At 39.4% G+C, this 17,312-nt stretch overlaps 1 protein-coding gene and 1 pseudogene across 1 annotated transcript; one reads left to right on the top strand and one right to left on the bottom strand.

Moving 5' to 3' along the window:
* Positions 1–3,491: 3,491 nt before the first annotated feature.
* On the bottom strand, positions 3,492–13,640 carry ZBTB26 (zinc finger and BTB domain containing 26). Its single transcript, XM_008583668.1, has 2 exons — positions 13,583–13,640; positions 3,492–5,323 (listed from the first exon to the last, which is right to left on the bottom strand). Exon 2 carries the CDS (start codon positions 5,311–5,313, stop codon positions 3,988–3,990), a length of 1,326 nt encoding a protein of 441 aa, XP_008581890.1. The 5' UTR covers positions 5,314–5,323; positions 13,583–13,640; the 3' UTR covers positions 3,492–3,987.
* Positions 13,641–13,986: 346 nt separating this feature from the next.
* On the top strand, positions 13,987–16,775 carry LOC103599520 (annotated as a pseudogene).
* Positions 16,776–17,312: the final 537 nt, after the last annotated feature.

Genomic DNA, 17,312 nt, shown 5'->3' with positions numbered 1-17,312 from the left:
CCACCAGCTTTATTCTTTACGGGTTAGAGGGGCCGTCTGGGCGCCCCGGAAGGACATCCTTAGACTCTCTCTCTTTCTCACCTCCCCGGCTCCTGAGATGACAGAAAGGCGCCTGAGTACCAACCGGCAAGCCCGTTTCTCCTGTCCCAGCTTCGTCACGCGAACCGTTACCCTTTGTGGGTCCCCCCGAACGTCCGAATTGGAGACGGGGTGTGAAATTGGATCACGGCACGTCTGTCAGAGTACCCAGTGCCTAGACCCCGGAAAGGCCCTTACGGATTATTATGGGGCGGGCCCTCTCCTTACTGGGTCCATGTACAACTTGAAAGGTGGCAGAGGAAAGGAGAGACTACCATGGGGATCCGTATTCGAGATCGTCTAACTAATGCCCCGTCAGGAACTGGCCCCAGATTCCGGATTGCAGCTTCGTCACTCAATTCGCCCCTACCTTCCCCTCCCCAGCTGTGGGCCCGGCTGTTTCTTCTGACACGCCCTATCCTTTTCCCCACTTATCCTTCTAAAAACCCTTTATAAATCACATCATTCCTGAAGCCATCTTGAACTGCTCCTTAGTTGGTTCTCAGTTGGGAGCCTGTAATCCCTTTGACTGCCTTCATTATTGCACTTATCACACCAATGTTGATAGTTATTTGTGTCCCATCTAGGCGGAGGTATTTTAGGACAGTGACTTACTGATCTTTGCCTTCCCGAAGTCTAGCACTTGGAAGGAATCAAGTTTTTGCCGAATGAAGGGATGTCTGAACCAATTCTTAAAAGCAGTTGCTCTACCCCCTCAATCAACACGTTGTCATGGATGTAACTGACGTGTAACAACTAATACCTGGTTAACCCATATTTTCCTGCTTGACTAATGCGTATTTTAAAGAACAGAACTGAAGACGGCATTCCTGGATTCAAATTCAAGCAATTGAAAAGGAAAGCAGGAGGGGAGACTGAGAAAACAAATCGTTGACACCAGAGCTTTAATTGTCACATTTTTATTAAGGAAACTTCCCCATAATAAGTGAAGAGGTAGTTCATAGTATGTCTAACATACAACAGATTTAGAACAGCTATTCATGAGCTGAAATAAAATGTTCTGGGTTGTTTGTTTAGGACAATGTTTTAGAAGTAGTGACACTGGTCACCTTCCATTTACAGATCTTAAAGAAACAAACAAATTAAAACCACATCTGATTTACCTCAGAACCACTTCAGTTTGGAGTTTGTCTTTAAAATTAAATAATAAATAAATAACTGTGACAGTAATTTTTTAAAAAACCAAAGTATGGCAAAGAGAGTCCTTTCTCCTTTCTAGTTATCCTGGGGATCCATAAAATACAAATGCCAAATGACTAAGGTTTTAAAAATCTTCCTCCTCTACAGGAATACGACTAGTTCTGAAAGTCATCTTCCCCTATAAAACATACTTGATATGAGTAACATGACCTCTCTGCAACATAATCTAAGAAACATGTTTAAACAAAGAAAAAGTCCCACCAAAATTAGAAAGTGTCTTACGGAAACAGAAGACTTCTCTAGCCAAGAAATGGAGGAGACTGCATTTACAGAAGGTGAGAACTAAAAGTTCTACTGATACAAAACCCCAAAGATGCTGATTTTAAGTGATCAAAGGCAGCAAGTTTTTTTTCATTCCTAATATAAAATCAAATTGAGATCTTATCTCACTAAGACCACATGAGGCCATAAGCTCCATGAGGGCAGGGATGGTATCAATCTTACCTTCATATCCTCATTATCTAGCATAGTACCTGGCAACAGTAGGTGTTTAATAAAGGTATCTTGAATGACTGAATGAACCAAGAAATAGTCTCCAACCAAAGAGACAAATCTTATATGAACCCGTGCCTTTTAATCTTCAAACCAGTAACCAAAACAGGACATGAATGTGAGCAAAGGAAGCACTTCAACTTGAAATTTCCCTAAGAAATGATATTCAGAGAAAATACCAAAAACATTGGTTGATGTGGTAGAGTCTCCCCATTGCATAGAATTGGTACTCTTTGGCTGGATCATATAAAAAGCAGAAAGCTAGAAAGCATCATGAGACCATATGATGAGTGACATTAGGCATAAAGTTCTTATGGGTCTTATCACTCAACTGTGTTCTCATTTTAATTATTTGAATAAAAGATAGAAATTATACCTTAAATCTGATCCCATTTAAATGTAGCAAATTATAACAACTTAAGAATTCCCTCCAACTATACAAATTAAGCCTAATTTCTGGATTATCAAAACTCAAACATAAAGACAGAAAATCCTGATGGAAATTAAATAAACACTGTTTTCCAAACAATCAATTTCACATTTGGATCCTTCTCACATTACTCTTACTTGCCCTTTCCCTCCCTAACCAACACCCAACAAATCAGTTACTTGCTTGGGAAGAATGTAATACTCATCTAACTAAAAAATAATTAGCTAACATAAATAAATCCCTCTGTGATATTCTGTTGGCAAAATCCAGGCTGTCTAAAAAAGCCAACAGGGAAACACAAAGGTGAAACAAACTGAGAGCTTTCTGTTAATGCATTATTCTTCATCATGAACTAAATCTTTTAAAGCCAAGGGATAGTGGAAAGAAGTAAGGAGACATTAGTTCATACTTAGTCACTTATATACCTTGGCCCATCTTGGCCAGGCCACTTCTTTGGGCTTTGGATGCCCCAACTTAAAATGAAAAAGGTGGAATAAATGATCTCTTAAGATTCTCTAAGGACTCTAACACTCCTATTACCCAAGTCTAACTCCTGTGTCAGAAACAAATAAGAAGCAAAATTTTATTTCTGAAATATAACATGTGCTTTAGGAAAACCAGTTGTTTTGTATCACCATATAGGAAGATAAGACTTTGTAACAGTGATCTATCAAAGGTGGCAAGGTGGGACAGTGTCTCTTCAAGAGTAATATCTGAATGCAAAAATCTGATTGCCCCTTCTGTGTCCCACTTGACTTTTTTCATCCATTTTAGAAATTAAGGTACATGAGGAAATGAAAATTCAGAGACTCATAGTGCACTGCACAAAACTCTGATGGTCAAACTCACCTTTCTGATGGCTAAACTCTGAAACAAAGTTCAGAGACTCCCCAATAACCTCTTTTTAGAGAAACCATTATACTTTAGCACACTTTAAGTGTGCTTAGAGTAATCCTGATTTCAAAAGCATCAACAAGTTATACATTAATTATAAGCATCTAGCCTCCTGGTGGGACATGCTGTGAGGAAAACCTCCCATGTAAGTGCTGTTGTATAATTGTACTTCTATCCTTTGTTGCTTATGCTCCACAAGGTGATCCCTAACTATGTCTGCAGGTGTTGCTGAAAAGATTGTGGGTTGCTGAAAAGATTGTACTCTCATCTTTGTGAACAATTCAATGAGATGAAGTTGGGCTATGATCCTGTTGAAAAGAGTACAGAACAAACGAACATACTTCTTTATAGCCGGCTCCAAGACAAGTACAAATGGTAGGAAGCAGATTCATTCATTTATCAGGCATGGATGAATTACCAATAGGCAACCAGACATATTGTCGATAGCAATATCACCTTATATGTCAGCCTATTTTCTGCCAAAGAAAATTATTCACTTCTCTTAGCACAGCATCTATTAGTGGAGAGCAGGTAATGTTATTAACTTGTTGGTACCTTCAGAATGTGCCTAGTGAACAAAGCCTAAAATAGTGTCAGTCTAAGACATAAGTCAATGTTAGGTAGACAAATGGAATTATTCCTTGGTAATGGAAAACAGACATCACAGGATAAATAATTCAAAACAGAAAATGCGAGAGGGCAAAAAGAAGGCAATACCACTCCAAGTGGTAAGCTGCCTGGTCTATTAGTGCTTTGATTCACCCCCTACCTCCTGCGCAGAGGCTTTGGAGAAGTCAAACTAGTAAAATCACTCCTAAAAAGACTATTGCCACATTCTCAGTCAGTTCTAGTTGTGAGCATGAAGCCCCTACTCAATTCACGCAAGTACTATCATTCCTTAAGTTCAGGACAGCTTGGGCCAGTTTACCTGCATCCAGGACCTGTGTTGCATCAGGTTGTGGCTGACACCCTTTAGAGTCTGTGACTGCTGTACATGCAAAAGAATCAAAATCCACTGTGAGGTCTTGCACATTTCTCTCATTGGCATTATCAAAGCTGTTTTTGCCATGCAGCTGTTTAAGGTGTTTCCTCAAAACTGGCTTATGTGCAAAAACCATGTCACAATAGTTACATTTATGGGGCTTATCTCCACTGTGAAGGTTAAGATGATCCTGTAAGGAACACTTCTGAGAAAAGGTTTTCCCACAGATTTTACACTGGAAAGGTTTAATTCCGGCATGCACACGCATGTGTCGATGAAGGTTGCCTTTCTGAGTAAAAGTCTTGCCGCAGAGTAGACACATAAAGAGTTTGTGCATTTTTAAATGGTTGGCGTAGTTCTCCAGGTGACGAAACACCCTGGTACACTTTGGGCATTGGTGATGCCACTGTAGGCCTTTGTCTACACCTCGAATATTAGGCCCAAAGACATCTTTTGAGGCCATGATGATGTTATCACTGCCTGTATAAGAGAGGGCATAATTGTGGAGATGGTTTTGTTCTATTTCACTTACTCTGTTTTCCACAGTTGAATTTATCAGGGAGTGCTGGGGTTCTGATGAGTGTAAAGCAGTGGGTTCAGAAGAAATAAACTGGTTCTGATCTTTTTTACTTCTAACCTCTGATACATCCCCAATAGATTCTACCTTAACAATCTGAATATCACTGTCCTCCATATCCATACTGTCTTCAGATGGATGAATACAAGGTGAGTCCTGCTTTGGGGAGCCTCTGGCATCGCCCTGCTGTTCTTTTGACTGGGGAGAAGCACTCTGTGGTTCACATCCCTCTTTACTATCCATTGGTTGTTTTGGCTTTATAAACTTCCACAGGGCCTGCGTGCACCGTTCTACAATGTGGCTCATCTGAAGAAAACTCGCAGCAGTCAAGTAATTTACCAGTTCCATCTCAGGGAATTCCAGCACACCACTATAACAGGATAAGAGCAATTGTCTCCCCACTTCGGAACTCTGTAATATGGAGATTTTCACCTCTCTGGAATCATTCAGTAAAAACTGGTCTCTTAAGAAGGGGGAACCTGCAGCAAACACAATTTTATGCCCCTGTACCTCAATATCATCTATGAGAACTGTAACATCACAAAATTTATTCTCTTCTCTTAATTTGTTCATTTTTTGTAACATTGAATCTCCATAATTTTCAAACTTGAAGTGAAGGAGATCTGATCTTTCAGACATTTTGGCAGACCTAAAGAACAGAAATGTAAAAAGGTTGAATTTAAGGAAATTCAAACAATTAAGAAACCTGGATATACCTTCCAAAAACAAATTTGTGTCGTCATATCTGTTTCTTATGTATCCAAATGAAATTTTCCTTGAAAGAGGAAGCTACTATAACAGCATTCAAAGGCTGTTAAAAATTACTCCTTACCAAACCAAGTGTCAATTGCACCTGAAGAGTGGACTTGTATCAGTGTAAATAGCCTGGCATTCATTCAACTTTTCAAGATACTTAAAACAAGAACAGTGCTTGAGTTAGTCCAAGAGTGTTTTCTCACTTCTCAAATGAGAATTCTATCATGTTTCAAAAACAAACTAAAACATCCCAACACAATGAAAGATGATGTACTTTCTTTTGCTTGAAACTGGGAACCTACTCATACAAGATGAAAGACACAGATCTAAAGGGACAATGTTTGGACAGTGTCAAAGGCACAGTTCTTCATCCACGACCTAAGCTCTCTTTTAAGGAACATTTCTTGATACAGAAAATAAAATACTTAATATAGAAAAACCAGATGAACTATTAGGTGGATCTAGTCAATCCCTACTAAATTGTCCTTTCCTCTTTATCCCTATTTATCCATCATTATTCATCATGTGGACTACTAGAACTGATTCATAAATGTTTCCTTGGCTTCCAGCTTTTACTCTCTCCAATCCAACTAGTATACTACCTGCTGTTTTTCAAAAACACAGACCTGGGGGCTGACTCATGGCTCACTTTGAGAGCGTGGTGCTGACAACACCAAGTCAAGGGTCAAGATCCCCTTACCGGTCATCTTTTAAAAACAAAAAAAACCAAAACAGATCTGATTATACCCTACCCCTGCCTTCGGTGACTTCCAATTGTTTCCTGGATGAAGACTAACCTCTTGAGTATAAACTGATTAACTAAACCTAATAATAATTAAGGTAAACATTGGCATAACCCACTCCACCACAGAGAAAAGTCTTTCCCAAAACTCTGCATATTGGTCCCTTTATATAGAACTTCCTTTGGAGAAAGTCTATGTTCTGATTCCATACTCTGTAAATGATTTTCTCATATCTTGGCTTCCCATTTGTCTCTCTAAAGTGGAAATATGAATTAGTTGTGCCAACATGATAATTCCAGCCCACTAGTCATTGTAAAAGTAACAAATTGGTATTCTTCTGTTTATATACCGGTCTTCTACGACATCAGTAGGCATATCAGGTCTATCTTTGAGATACAGCTCTACAATCTCAGTGAATCAAGAAATTCATCTTGGATTTTGTGCATTCATTAACCCCTCCATTCAGAGTCAGATGAGACAACCAGCTTCTGGCCACATCTGGACCCTGAAACCCAATCTTTATAATCTTAACTTCTGTAACACTGACTTACAAAGGCTCACAGAATATCAGCTCCTGATGGCAGAGTCTAGGTTCTTTCTTATTCCTCAGTGCCCAGTATATAACAGTACTCACTCCAGACCTTATCATGCTCATTTCCTTAGTCTAGAACACTATCTCTTAGCTAATTCTGACTCCTTTATTTCCTCTAAAAGCCCCTCCCTTGACCCCTTAAAAGAGCTGTCTGTACTGGGCCCATAGTATAGGGCATTTCCATCACAACCGTCAAAACACTTCATTAAATATTTATTCCTCTTCAAATTGCAAGCTTCATAGCAGTGGACGGAAACTTCTTCATCCTATTAAAAGGGGCCAATGCTGGGAACCTGAATCTTCTGGGGAAAAATATTCTTTCCTTTACCTCTGAATTCTACCTATTGCAGCCACATTGCTTGTCTCATTACTGGCCAAACCCTCTTTTGTGCAAACTGGTGTATATTCCCATCCCTTAATGTACTACACATAGAGCAGGTGCTAAGTTTGTATTAGCTGAACCTATAGGATTCATCTGACAGTGGTAAGAAGGAAGAATTATTGTTAGGAAGACCAGCTTAGTGCCTGCAGAAGCATTACAGATCTGAGGCCATGAGGGCATAGAAAGGAATGAAAATTGGATAAGGAGCAAGGTAAAATAACAGATATTTCAAAGAACTTGGTAACTGATTGGATATAGAGAATGAAAAAAAGGAACATGCAAAGATTATAAACTTAGGAGTTCAACTGAATGAGAATGTCATTGAAGGGTGAAATTTAGGAGAGTGAACTGGTGTGACAAAGGTATATTAACAGAAATATACACAAAGTATACGTTCTGAATGTAAAGATAATGAATATTCACAATAAAGATAAAAACTTCATTGAGAGAGGAGGGATGTATAGAAACAAATGTAGTATCAGAGAAATGATAGTGTGTCTCAAATACAAAGGAAAAATCTGAAAGATACAGGGAATATGTCAGTAATTTTAAGCAGCAAAACTATATTATCTTTGGTTGGTTTCAGGAATTGCAGTAGCCTAAAATATTCATTCTGGAATGGGAATGGTGAATGTTCCAATTGATAAGCAGAAGTTACAAAGATGACTGTTGATTCAAGTGGCCAAACAAAAGCAGCATTCATTTTTAGAGTTTAGTGGTCTGGATTACATTAAAGCTGACCATGATACTCTTCTGTAAGTACTTTCCTGCTCACGCCAAAAAATGAGCATTAATCGCTTCCACCTATATTATGAAAGTATTCACAATCCTTTAGACAACTATCCTCAGGGACAATTCTTCCTTCATGCTCTAAAAGATGAGGAGCTGGAGTATGGTTTCATTTACTTCCTATCTATCAGTTCTCAATGAACTTAACAACAGGAGCAGCCAAACAGTTATCTCAGGAAAGTGCTTGCTTTGATCTGTTTGTTATGGTCCAAGAATACGATGAAAATTTATACTGTTTATTTCAGGAAGTTTTCCCTAATACGTGTCAGCCCACTCTATTATCTCCCCTTTTTAAACTCTTATTTCCAGGCCACAATTTATCCCTTAATTGTTTCCTGTCACTAGTTTCTCTTTCCAATAGATTGTTAGTTATTTGAGAGCAAGGATCGTTTGTGACATTTTATACAGCTCACTCAACAAAAACCAGCAGAATAATGAATTCTTAATGTTTCCTGTGAAATTATTACTGAGCTATGGTAAAGATGCTCTTCATGATTTCCTCTTTTGATTACCCGGGGGGGTGGGGAGGGGATTTCTTTCTTGGTTTTGTTTCCAAAATAGTTTTGACAAAACCAAATTTTAAACAAACACTTTTTTGGGGGGATGGCTGGCCAGTACTGGGATCCGAACCTTCGGCCTTGGTGTTACACCACTGTGCTCAATTTTTTTTTTCTACTTTTTAAAAAATAGTTAAAAGGAATAACTGTGTTTCTTATGAACTGGCTTAACTTTATTTAAAAATAAGAGAAATGACACCTAATCTTTGCCGAGTCCTTGCTACATTCCAGATACAGTCCTAAATGCTTTACCTAAATTGACTCATTTAATCCTGAAAATCTCTACAGGTAGGTATTATAATTATCCCCACTTTGCATATGAGGAAACTGAAACTCAAACTTCGAGAACATAAATAACTTGCCAAACTTAATAATGGTGGAAAGTATTAAGTGTTAGAGCTGGAAATTGTGCCTAACCTGTGCGATGCCAAAATTTATGTGTGAAACAACTAGAACAGGTACAGTTTTATCTTAAGGATATTATTATGTAATTGTTAAGATTTCCTTCTTCATATTGCGCATCGCAAATGTAGGCTAAGAAAATTGAGCTGTACACTTATGATTTGTACACTTTTTTGTATTTCAGTTATGCTTCAGTAAAAGGTTTAAACGAAAAATACAACTTAAAGCCAAGTTTGTGTTAAGTATAGAGGACTTCAAAGGTAAGCCATTCATGTATGATGGGTCTTCATGCAAAGATTAGTATTCATTTTCAATTCCATTTTCCACTAACTTTTTGAAGTACCCTCATATTAGTCATACTCCTGATTGCATTTTATGCCCATATCCTTATACCTAGCTTTCTCATCTTTTTTAACTGTTATTTTTCCATCTTTTGTGTATTTATCTTTGTAGACTGAATTTTAATGCCACTTGCAAATAAAATAGAGAACAAAAATTATGAATATATTTGATTTCAGAATCCCCAACTCTAGATAACTTCTTAGTAGCAATTATTCATAATATTCACAAAAACCACTCACATAATACTAGATTATGGCAGAGCTTCTCATAACTGAAAGAAAGCAAAGAAATTATCAGGTAGAACAGAGACTTGTTCACCACATTCTGTTCTTTCCTCAGGACAATTCCCAGATTCTCTCTGTTCTTACTGTCGTTGCCATGGTTCAGGCCCTTATCATCTATTGCCTGGGTTACTGAGATTAAATCTCCATACTGCCGAGTTTCAAGTTTGTATAACCATTTCTCAAACATCAATGTAGTAGGCATATTCTCACTTAATCTCATTTTCTCTTTGCTTATATTTACACAATTCTTCCATAATTATTTTATAACAACTGATTTGAAATTTTCCCTTTGTTCAAACAGGAGTAACTGAAAACAGGACTGACTGGTGAATATTCTAGATTGGACAATGTTCATTGCTATACTATGGGAAGTCAAAAAATACCCAAGTTTCTTCAAATGCCTCTAATAACTACTGATAAGCAAAAGTTTTCTATAGTATAATAACTCCTAATCTGTATGTCAGTCTGCTTTCTCACCTACCTCATAGAAGCACTCTTAACCTTTCAACTTAGCACTCACAACTACTTGGAAATCTTTGTCCTTCCTTAATATCAGATGACATTTTTTCAAAGAGTTTGTATTATCTACAGCCTTTCTCTCTTTACACCTCAATCCTTTTCTTCTTTTGGGTCACTTTCATGACACTATAGCCTCCAAATTCTCACCCTTTTGTGTTGTTTTGACTTTTAATTATAAGTAATACATACAGAAATATATCCTTCCTAAGAATTTTTTTTAAACATTGTAGATAAAATTCCCTTTCCCAACTGCCTACTACTCAGTACTCAGTTTGAGTTTGGTCTTTCTGCATTCTCCCTACCCCCATTTTGAAAACAACACTTCTACCTGCCTAGCCACAGAAAATATAAAGTAAACTTATGTTTCTTGTACACAAACTATACATATTGTTTCACAACTTTTTTCACTTACTGTTTTTGAGAGCTGTTTATGTTGATAAGCATAGATCTAGTTCATCATTTTTTAACTTGTACAGAAGTGGGCAAGTTACCTAAACACTGATTTCAGTTTTCCACCACTGTTTTGCTGGTCTGTTCCTCAAGGCCTCACTGAATTGTACGAAGGTAAGAATATGCATGGCTAATCTTAACCAAACTTAACTTCAATTTGAGCTACCTAAAAACACCTTCTCTATGCTGCTTCTCTACCAGTCGAAATGATACTTAAATTCTTATACTGAATTAAAACTCAGTTAGTCAAAAATAAAATTTATGGAGAATGGCTTGGAGAACAGTGAATGTGGAGATAAGGAACCTTTTAGTATGCTATTACTCTAACAGATCAAGACAGAAATGATGGGGCTGGCTAGTTATCTCAGTTGGTTAGAGGGTGGTGCTGATAACACCACAGTCCAGAGTTCAGCCAGTCACCAAAAAACAGCAACAAAAACCCCCAAACAAACGAACAAGCAATAAGACAGAAATGATGAGGGTCTGAACAGAGACAATGATAATATGGATGGATAGAGGAAACAGATTTGGGAGACATTTCAAAGAACAGATGGAAATGGTGACCAAGGTGGGGAACAAGATAGGTAGGGTCAAGATGACTCCAAGATATTTGGTTTCAGTGACGGATATCTTTGACTGACTGTCATTCAATAAGCTAGGGAATACTGGAGGGGATGATCATGAATCTACCCTTAAAAATGTTGAGCCGGAGAAGCCTTCATGACATCAAGGTGAAAATCGATTTGCTGTTAGATATGGACCCAAAGCTGAGAAGGAGACCTGATTATAAATGGCAAGTGCTAAATGAAAGCATGAGAGTGGAAGAAGTTAATCTAAATTGGCAGAGCGGAAGAGGACCTATGATAGGAAGAAAGAAATAAAAAAACTAATATATAACTATATAATACAAACATAAATCCATTACTTACCTTCTTCTCAACCTGGGTCTCCTTCCAAGCCTCTCCATTTTTATCAATGAGCCTATCTTTGCTTAAATCTTTCCTACTCCTTTGACTCCTGTACTCAATCACCAAATAGTGCCGTGGGTAAAACCATGGACTCTGGAGCTGTATTTCCTAGTATCAAAACCCTGCTCAACCGCTTACTAATTGTGTGACCTGGGACAAGTTACTTAACCACTCTTCTTCAGTGTTCCCATCTATCAATAGTAACTACTTTATAGGGTTGTTTTGGAAAACAAAATGAGTTAAGTTTTTAAAAGAGCTTAGAATAGTGCCTGTTATGTGTTCTGTAAGCATGTGTTAGGTAAATAAATAAATAAAGCCTGTCAATTTTCTTTGTGAAATCCTTCATGTGTGTCATCTTCTCATTTCCACTCAACACCAAACCAGCTGAGGTCCCCAATATTTCATAAGCCACCAACCCATCACTCTACTAAAATTGCTTTATAAAAGGTCAATGATGACCTCTTAATAAAGAAATGCAATCTTTTTTTTCTTTCTTATCCCCCAAATGCTCTTCATAAATTTATCCAGTGGCCTCTCTTCAAAATTTTTTTCTCTTGATTTTTGGGTTTTCCTGGCTGCTGGAACCCTGCATTCTTACACTTCCTACCTCTGTTTCTGCTACTATACTAACCACCATTAGCTCCAATTCCTCTTTCTGCTTCATAAATACAACCATTACCCCCCAAATTTCCTTCTTTCTCAATACTCCCTTTCTCATGCCGGCTATTCCCATGGCTTCCACTTCTAGACTGATAACTCAGACCTCTACCTCTAAGCCACAACGTTTAGGCTGAACTCCAGAGTTACACTTGTAACTCTATTCTGGACAGCTTTATGTGGCTATCCCATTAGACTTTTAATTCAACAAGTTCTGAAAATGAATATGTAATCTACACTACTTATGGTTTTATTTCTGATAATGGCATCACTATACTTAAAATGCCTAAGACCTAAAACTTAGGAATTGGATTTGGTACCTCTCTCTCTCTCAACATACAATTAGTTATGGAATCTTGACATCATCACCTCCAGCACATATTTGCCTCCTTTCCAAAAACACTGTCATAACTGTATTTCAGGACTTCATTGCTTCTCACTAGGCTGACCCCATCACTCCTTCAAAAGAATCTCCAATCTTTAGCCTTTAGCTAAAGAGTCTAGATTCAGTTAATAGAAATTCCTTTTCTATAGGCTTTCTACAGAAAAAAAAATGACTTCCTGCAGTGCAAATCTGACCCTATCAGTCTCCTGCTCAAAACTCTTCAAAAAACTACCCATCTCCTTTAGGATTAAACCTTTCTCTGTCTGGATCTCAGCCTATTTTCCCAGCCTCATATCCTATCCCAAGCACAGGAGCCCTCCCATTTCCTCCTCTTCCCACACGAGTTAGGCTCTGTCACTCCTCCACAGCATTGCAACTGTCCCTTCAGCCTGAAAAACTCTTCCACACCTTATCCTCGCCAAGTAGTATAATTCAGATGTCATTTTCTTTTTAAAGCCTTCTCAGCAATGCCCCTTCAGCAGTTCATACATATATGACATATATATGTACATACATATATATTTATATATCAAGAGCACTTGCTTGTTTCTATCTGGCTCCCAAACTTGACCTTGAAATCTGGAACGATATCTTATAAATCTCCAGTGCCTGGCACAGTCCAAGTAACATGAGAGGTGCTATGGCCAGTGGCTGAATTGGGGGAAACCACAGCAAAAGGGTAATCTAACATTCATGACCTAGCATTCATAGTGATTCTTGTGGGCTGGCACTGAGGGCCTTGCCTTCGGCTGGCTCCCGAAGTTCGTTTTCTCAGGGCCTCAGCTCTGGCACTTCCTAAAAGATGCCAGCGTCCGGCGTCCAAGCCAACTGCTGGGCCCTCGGCTGGGGTCCCAGGAGGTGGTCCCTTGGGCATCCTCGGGCTCCCCATTGCAGACGCCGGGAAGTGAAAGGGGCGGGGCGCAGCGTGGGCCGGGCCAAGGGCTCCTTAAGTCCCCCGGGGCCTAGGCCAGCCTCTCGGCACCCATCCCAGTGCAGGTCCCGGCCGATCCAGGGCCCCAAGGGGGCTCCATTTTAAGAGACCCCGCACCCCAGCCCGGCGCTCCGGCCGCCTCCGCACTTACAGACCCGGGGTAAGGCCGACGTCAGGATCCGGCACCGCCAGGAGCTCTGGCCCCTCGGGGCTCCGGAAAGGGGGAGGGGCAGGGAACCCGAGCCAAAAGGGGACCCAACGGAACCGGAAGGGCAGCCCTGGCTGGACAAAGACAACTTCCAGGTCCCATGATGTTCTCCGCCAATCGGAAGGCTCAGAGGAAGACGGGCCCCGAGAGGGACTCTCCACGCTGTGGGCGGGGCGCGGACGGAGTGCTGGGGTCCCTGGATGCTAGTGTCTCAGCCAGTTACGCCCAAGTACTGTGGCTCCTTAGTGCCGGCGGCTCAGGCCCTGTGCGCTTCGCGGTGACCTGCTGCTCCAGACCCCCTTCTCAGCGGCCCTTCTCGAGCTGGGCCTAATCCATCGGCTTCCTGCATGAGCCTGAAGGGCGCCTCCGCGATTAAGCCTCGGTAAGTCCCTCCCGTCTAGGGGTGTGGACTCGCCGCGCGGGAGCCTGAAAAGCAGAAAGCGGTTTACTCCACTCACTTTTGGATGTTAGTATTTCTCGGGGATCTTGCTTCGGGATTCTTCCTCCTCCCTCCGCATTCCTAGCGCGGTCTCTTGCATTCCTGTTGTTTCTTTTACCTGTCAGCTGCTGACCATTCACAGGTCTCTCTTGCGAACCCAGACACCTCTCCTGAGCTCCAGAGCCAACTGCCTAGAAGAGATCTTCAGTTGTTTGTTCCAGTGTTAAGTTCTCCAGACCCGCTTCTGCTCATCTCCTAGAGTCCTTGTGTTGATGAACAACATCATCCACGCATTCCCCCCGCCACAAAAATTTGAGTATCATTCTAGAGCCCTTTTCCTTACTAATCCAGTTGTTTAGCAGGTTCTCCCCATTCCTTTTCTTTGGGTGGAGGTTTTTATTGTAGTAAAACATGATTACTATTTTAACAATTTGTAAGTGTGAAGTTCAGTGGCTTTAAGCGCATTCAAAATGTGTAGCCGTCACCACTTGCTATACCCAACTTCACTCTTTTGCGTGTGGATATCCAGTCTTCCCAGCATCATTTGTTGAAAAGACTGTCCTTTCCCCATTGAATGGTCTTGGCACCCTTGTTGAGAATCAGCTGACCCGACAGGAGGGTATTTCAAAAAATTCATTGGAAAGATTCACATTGTTTCTTCATTCTGTTTCTCCATGAACTTTTTGAAGTACCTTGTAAATGGGGGATTATTTCTGGGTTCTCTGTCCCAGTATATTGGTCTACATGTTTGTCCTTATGCTAATACCAAACTTTTAATTACTGAAGCTTTGTAGTGAGTTTCAGAGTTTCAAACTGCGAGTTCTCCAACTTTATTCTTCTTTTTTAAGATTATTTTGGCTATTTGGAACATTTTGCAATTCTGCATGAATTTAAGGAATGGCTTTTCCACTTCGTCACAAAGGCTTTTGTAACAGGGATTGTGTTCTATGTGTAGGTCGCTTTGGGTAGTATTGACATCTTAAGAATTTTAAGTCATCCTGTCTATGAACACAGAATGCCTTTCCATTTATTTAGGTCTTCATTAATTTCTTTCGGCAGTATTTTCCAGTCGTCAGCATATTTAATTAATTTAGATGTTATTTTAAACGGAATTGTTTCCTCAATTTCCTTTTCATATGGTTCATTGCTGGTGTATAGAAACAGCTGGTTTTTGTGTGTTGGTCTTGTTCCCTGCAACTTTGGTGAATTCGTTTATTTGCTCTAGTATCTCTCCTGTGGATTCTTCGGGATTTTCTATATAGAGAATCGCTTTCCTTCTTTTTAAATTTGGATGCTTTTTATTTCTTTTTCTTGTCTAATATCTCTACGTAAAACTTCTAGTATAACTTTGTGAAAGTGGGTATCATGTCTTATTCCTGATGTTAGGGGGAAAGCTTTTGATCTTAAACCATTAAGTGTGATGTTGGCTGTGGATTTTTTTATAAGTACCTTTATCATGTTGAGGAATTTTCCTTATTTTCTAGTTTTTTTGAGAGATTTTATATGAAAGGGAGTTGGAGTCTGTCAGATGCCTTTCCTGCATCAATTGAGATCATCGTGTGTTTTTCCCCTTTCGCTCTATTAATGTGATGTATTACGTTTGTTGATTTTATGTTGAACTACCTTGCATTCTTAGGATGAATCCAGCTTGGTCATGGTGAATAATTAGCTTAATATGTTGTTGGATTTAATTTGTTTATATTTTGTTGAGGATTTTTGCATCTATATTCATAAGGGATATTGGTCTGTAATTTACTTGTGTTTATCTGGCTTTGGAATCAGGGTAATGCTGACCTCATCGAATGCATTAGGGAGTATCCCCTCCTGTTCAATTTTTTGCAAAATTTTGAGAGGGTTTGTTGTTAAGCCTTCTTTGAAAGTTTAATAGGAGGCGGCTCTCATGGAGGCAGCTAGCACAAGGCTGGGGAGCGCTGAGCCATGCTTCCTGCCCTGTGCTGCCCAGACTAGCAAACAATACAGTCAAGATAGCTAAAAGTGACCCTAAGAAACCAAAGGATGAGATGTCTGTTTATACCTTCCTTGTGCAGACATGCAGAGAAGAACATAAGAAGAAAAACTCAGAGGTCCCTGTCAATTTTGTGGAATTTTCTAAGAAGTGATCTGAGAGATGGAAGACAATGTCTGGGAAAGTGAAGTCTAAGTTTGATGAAATGGCAAAGGCAGATAAAGTACAGTATGATCGGGAAATGAGGGATTATGGACCAGCTAAGGGAAGCAAGAGGAAGGAGGACCCTGATGCCCCCAGAAGGCCACCATCTGGGTTTTTCCTGTTCTATTCTGAATTCTACCCCAAGATCAAATCCACAAACGCTGGAGTTTCTCTTGGAGATGTGACCAAAAAGCTGGGTGAGATGTGGAGTAACTGAAGTTTGACAGTGAAAAACAGCCCTATATCACCAAGGCTGTGAAGCTGAAGGAGAAGTACAAGAAGGATGTTGCAGATTTATAGTCTAAAGGAAAGTTTGACGGCATAAAGGATCCCACTAAAGTTGCCAGGAAAAAGATGGAAGAGGAAGAGGAAGATGAGGATGAAGAAGGGGAAGAGGAGGAGGAGGAGGAGGAATAAACAGCTGTTTATCTGTTAATTTTTTTTTTTTTTAAGTTTAATAGATTCCACTGGTGAAGCCATCTGGTACAGGACTTTTCTTTGTTAGGAGGCTTTGATTAGTGATTTAATCTCTTTATTTGTTATAGGATAGTTGAGATTTTCTGTTTCTTCTTGAGTATATTTAGATAATTTGTGTTTTTCAAGGAATTTCTTCATTTTTTTCTACATTTCCTGATTTGTTGGCATATAATTGTTCATAGTGGTCTCTTACAATCCTTTTTATTTCTGTAATGTCAATAGTAAGTAATGTCCTCACTCTTATTTCTGGTTTTAGTTATTTTCGTGTTTTCTCATTTTTTTTCTTCATCAGTCTAACTAAAGCTTTGTCAATTTTTTCATCCTTTCAAAACACCAACTTTTGCTTTCATTGATTTTTCTCTGTTGCTTTTCTATTCTCTATTTTGTCTTTCTCCAATCTGTATTATTTTCTTTTCTTCTGTTAGCTTTGGATTTAATATGCCCTTCTTTTTCTAGTTCCTTAAGGTGTAAAATGAGGTTATTGATTTGAGATCTTTATTCTTTTTTAATGTAGTTATATACAACTGTAAATTTCACTCTGATCCCTGCTTTCAGTGCAGCCCACAAGTTTTGGTATGTTTTGTTAT

The sequence above is a fragment of the Galeopterus variegatus genome, unplaced genomic scaffold (assembly GCF_000696425.1).
Source record: "Galeopterus variegatus unplaced genomic scaffold, G_variegatus-3.0.2 Scaffold2992, whole genome shotgun sequence".
Taxonomy (NCBI): Eukaryota; Metazoa; Chordata; class Mammalia; order Dermoptera; family Cynocephalidae; genus Galeopterus; species Galeopterus variegatus.
The sequence above is the reverse complement of the archived record's forward strand: the minus strand, read 5'-3'. Positions and strand labels throughout refer to the sequence as shown.

Coding starts and splice junctions, on each gene's coding strand:
- ZBTB26 (XM_008583668.1), bottom strand. CDS start 5,313: ATGTCTGAAAGATCAGATCTCCTTCACTTCAAGTTTGAAAATTATGGA.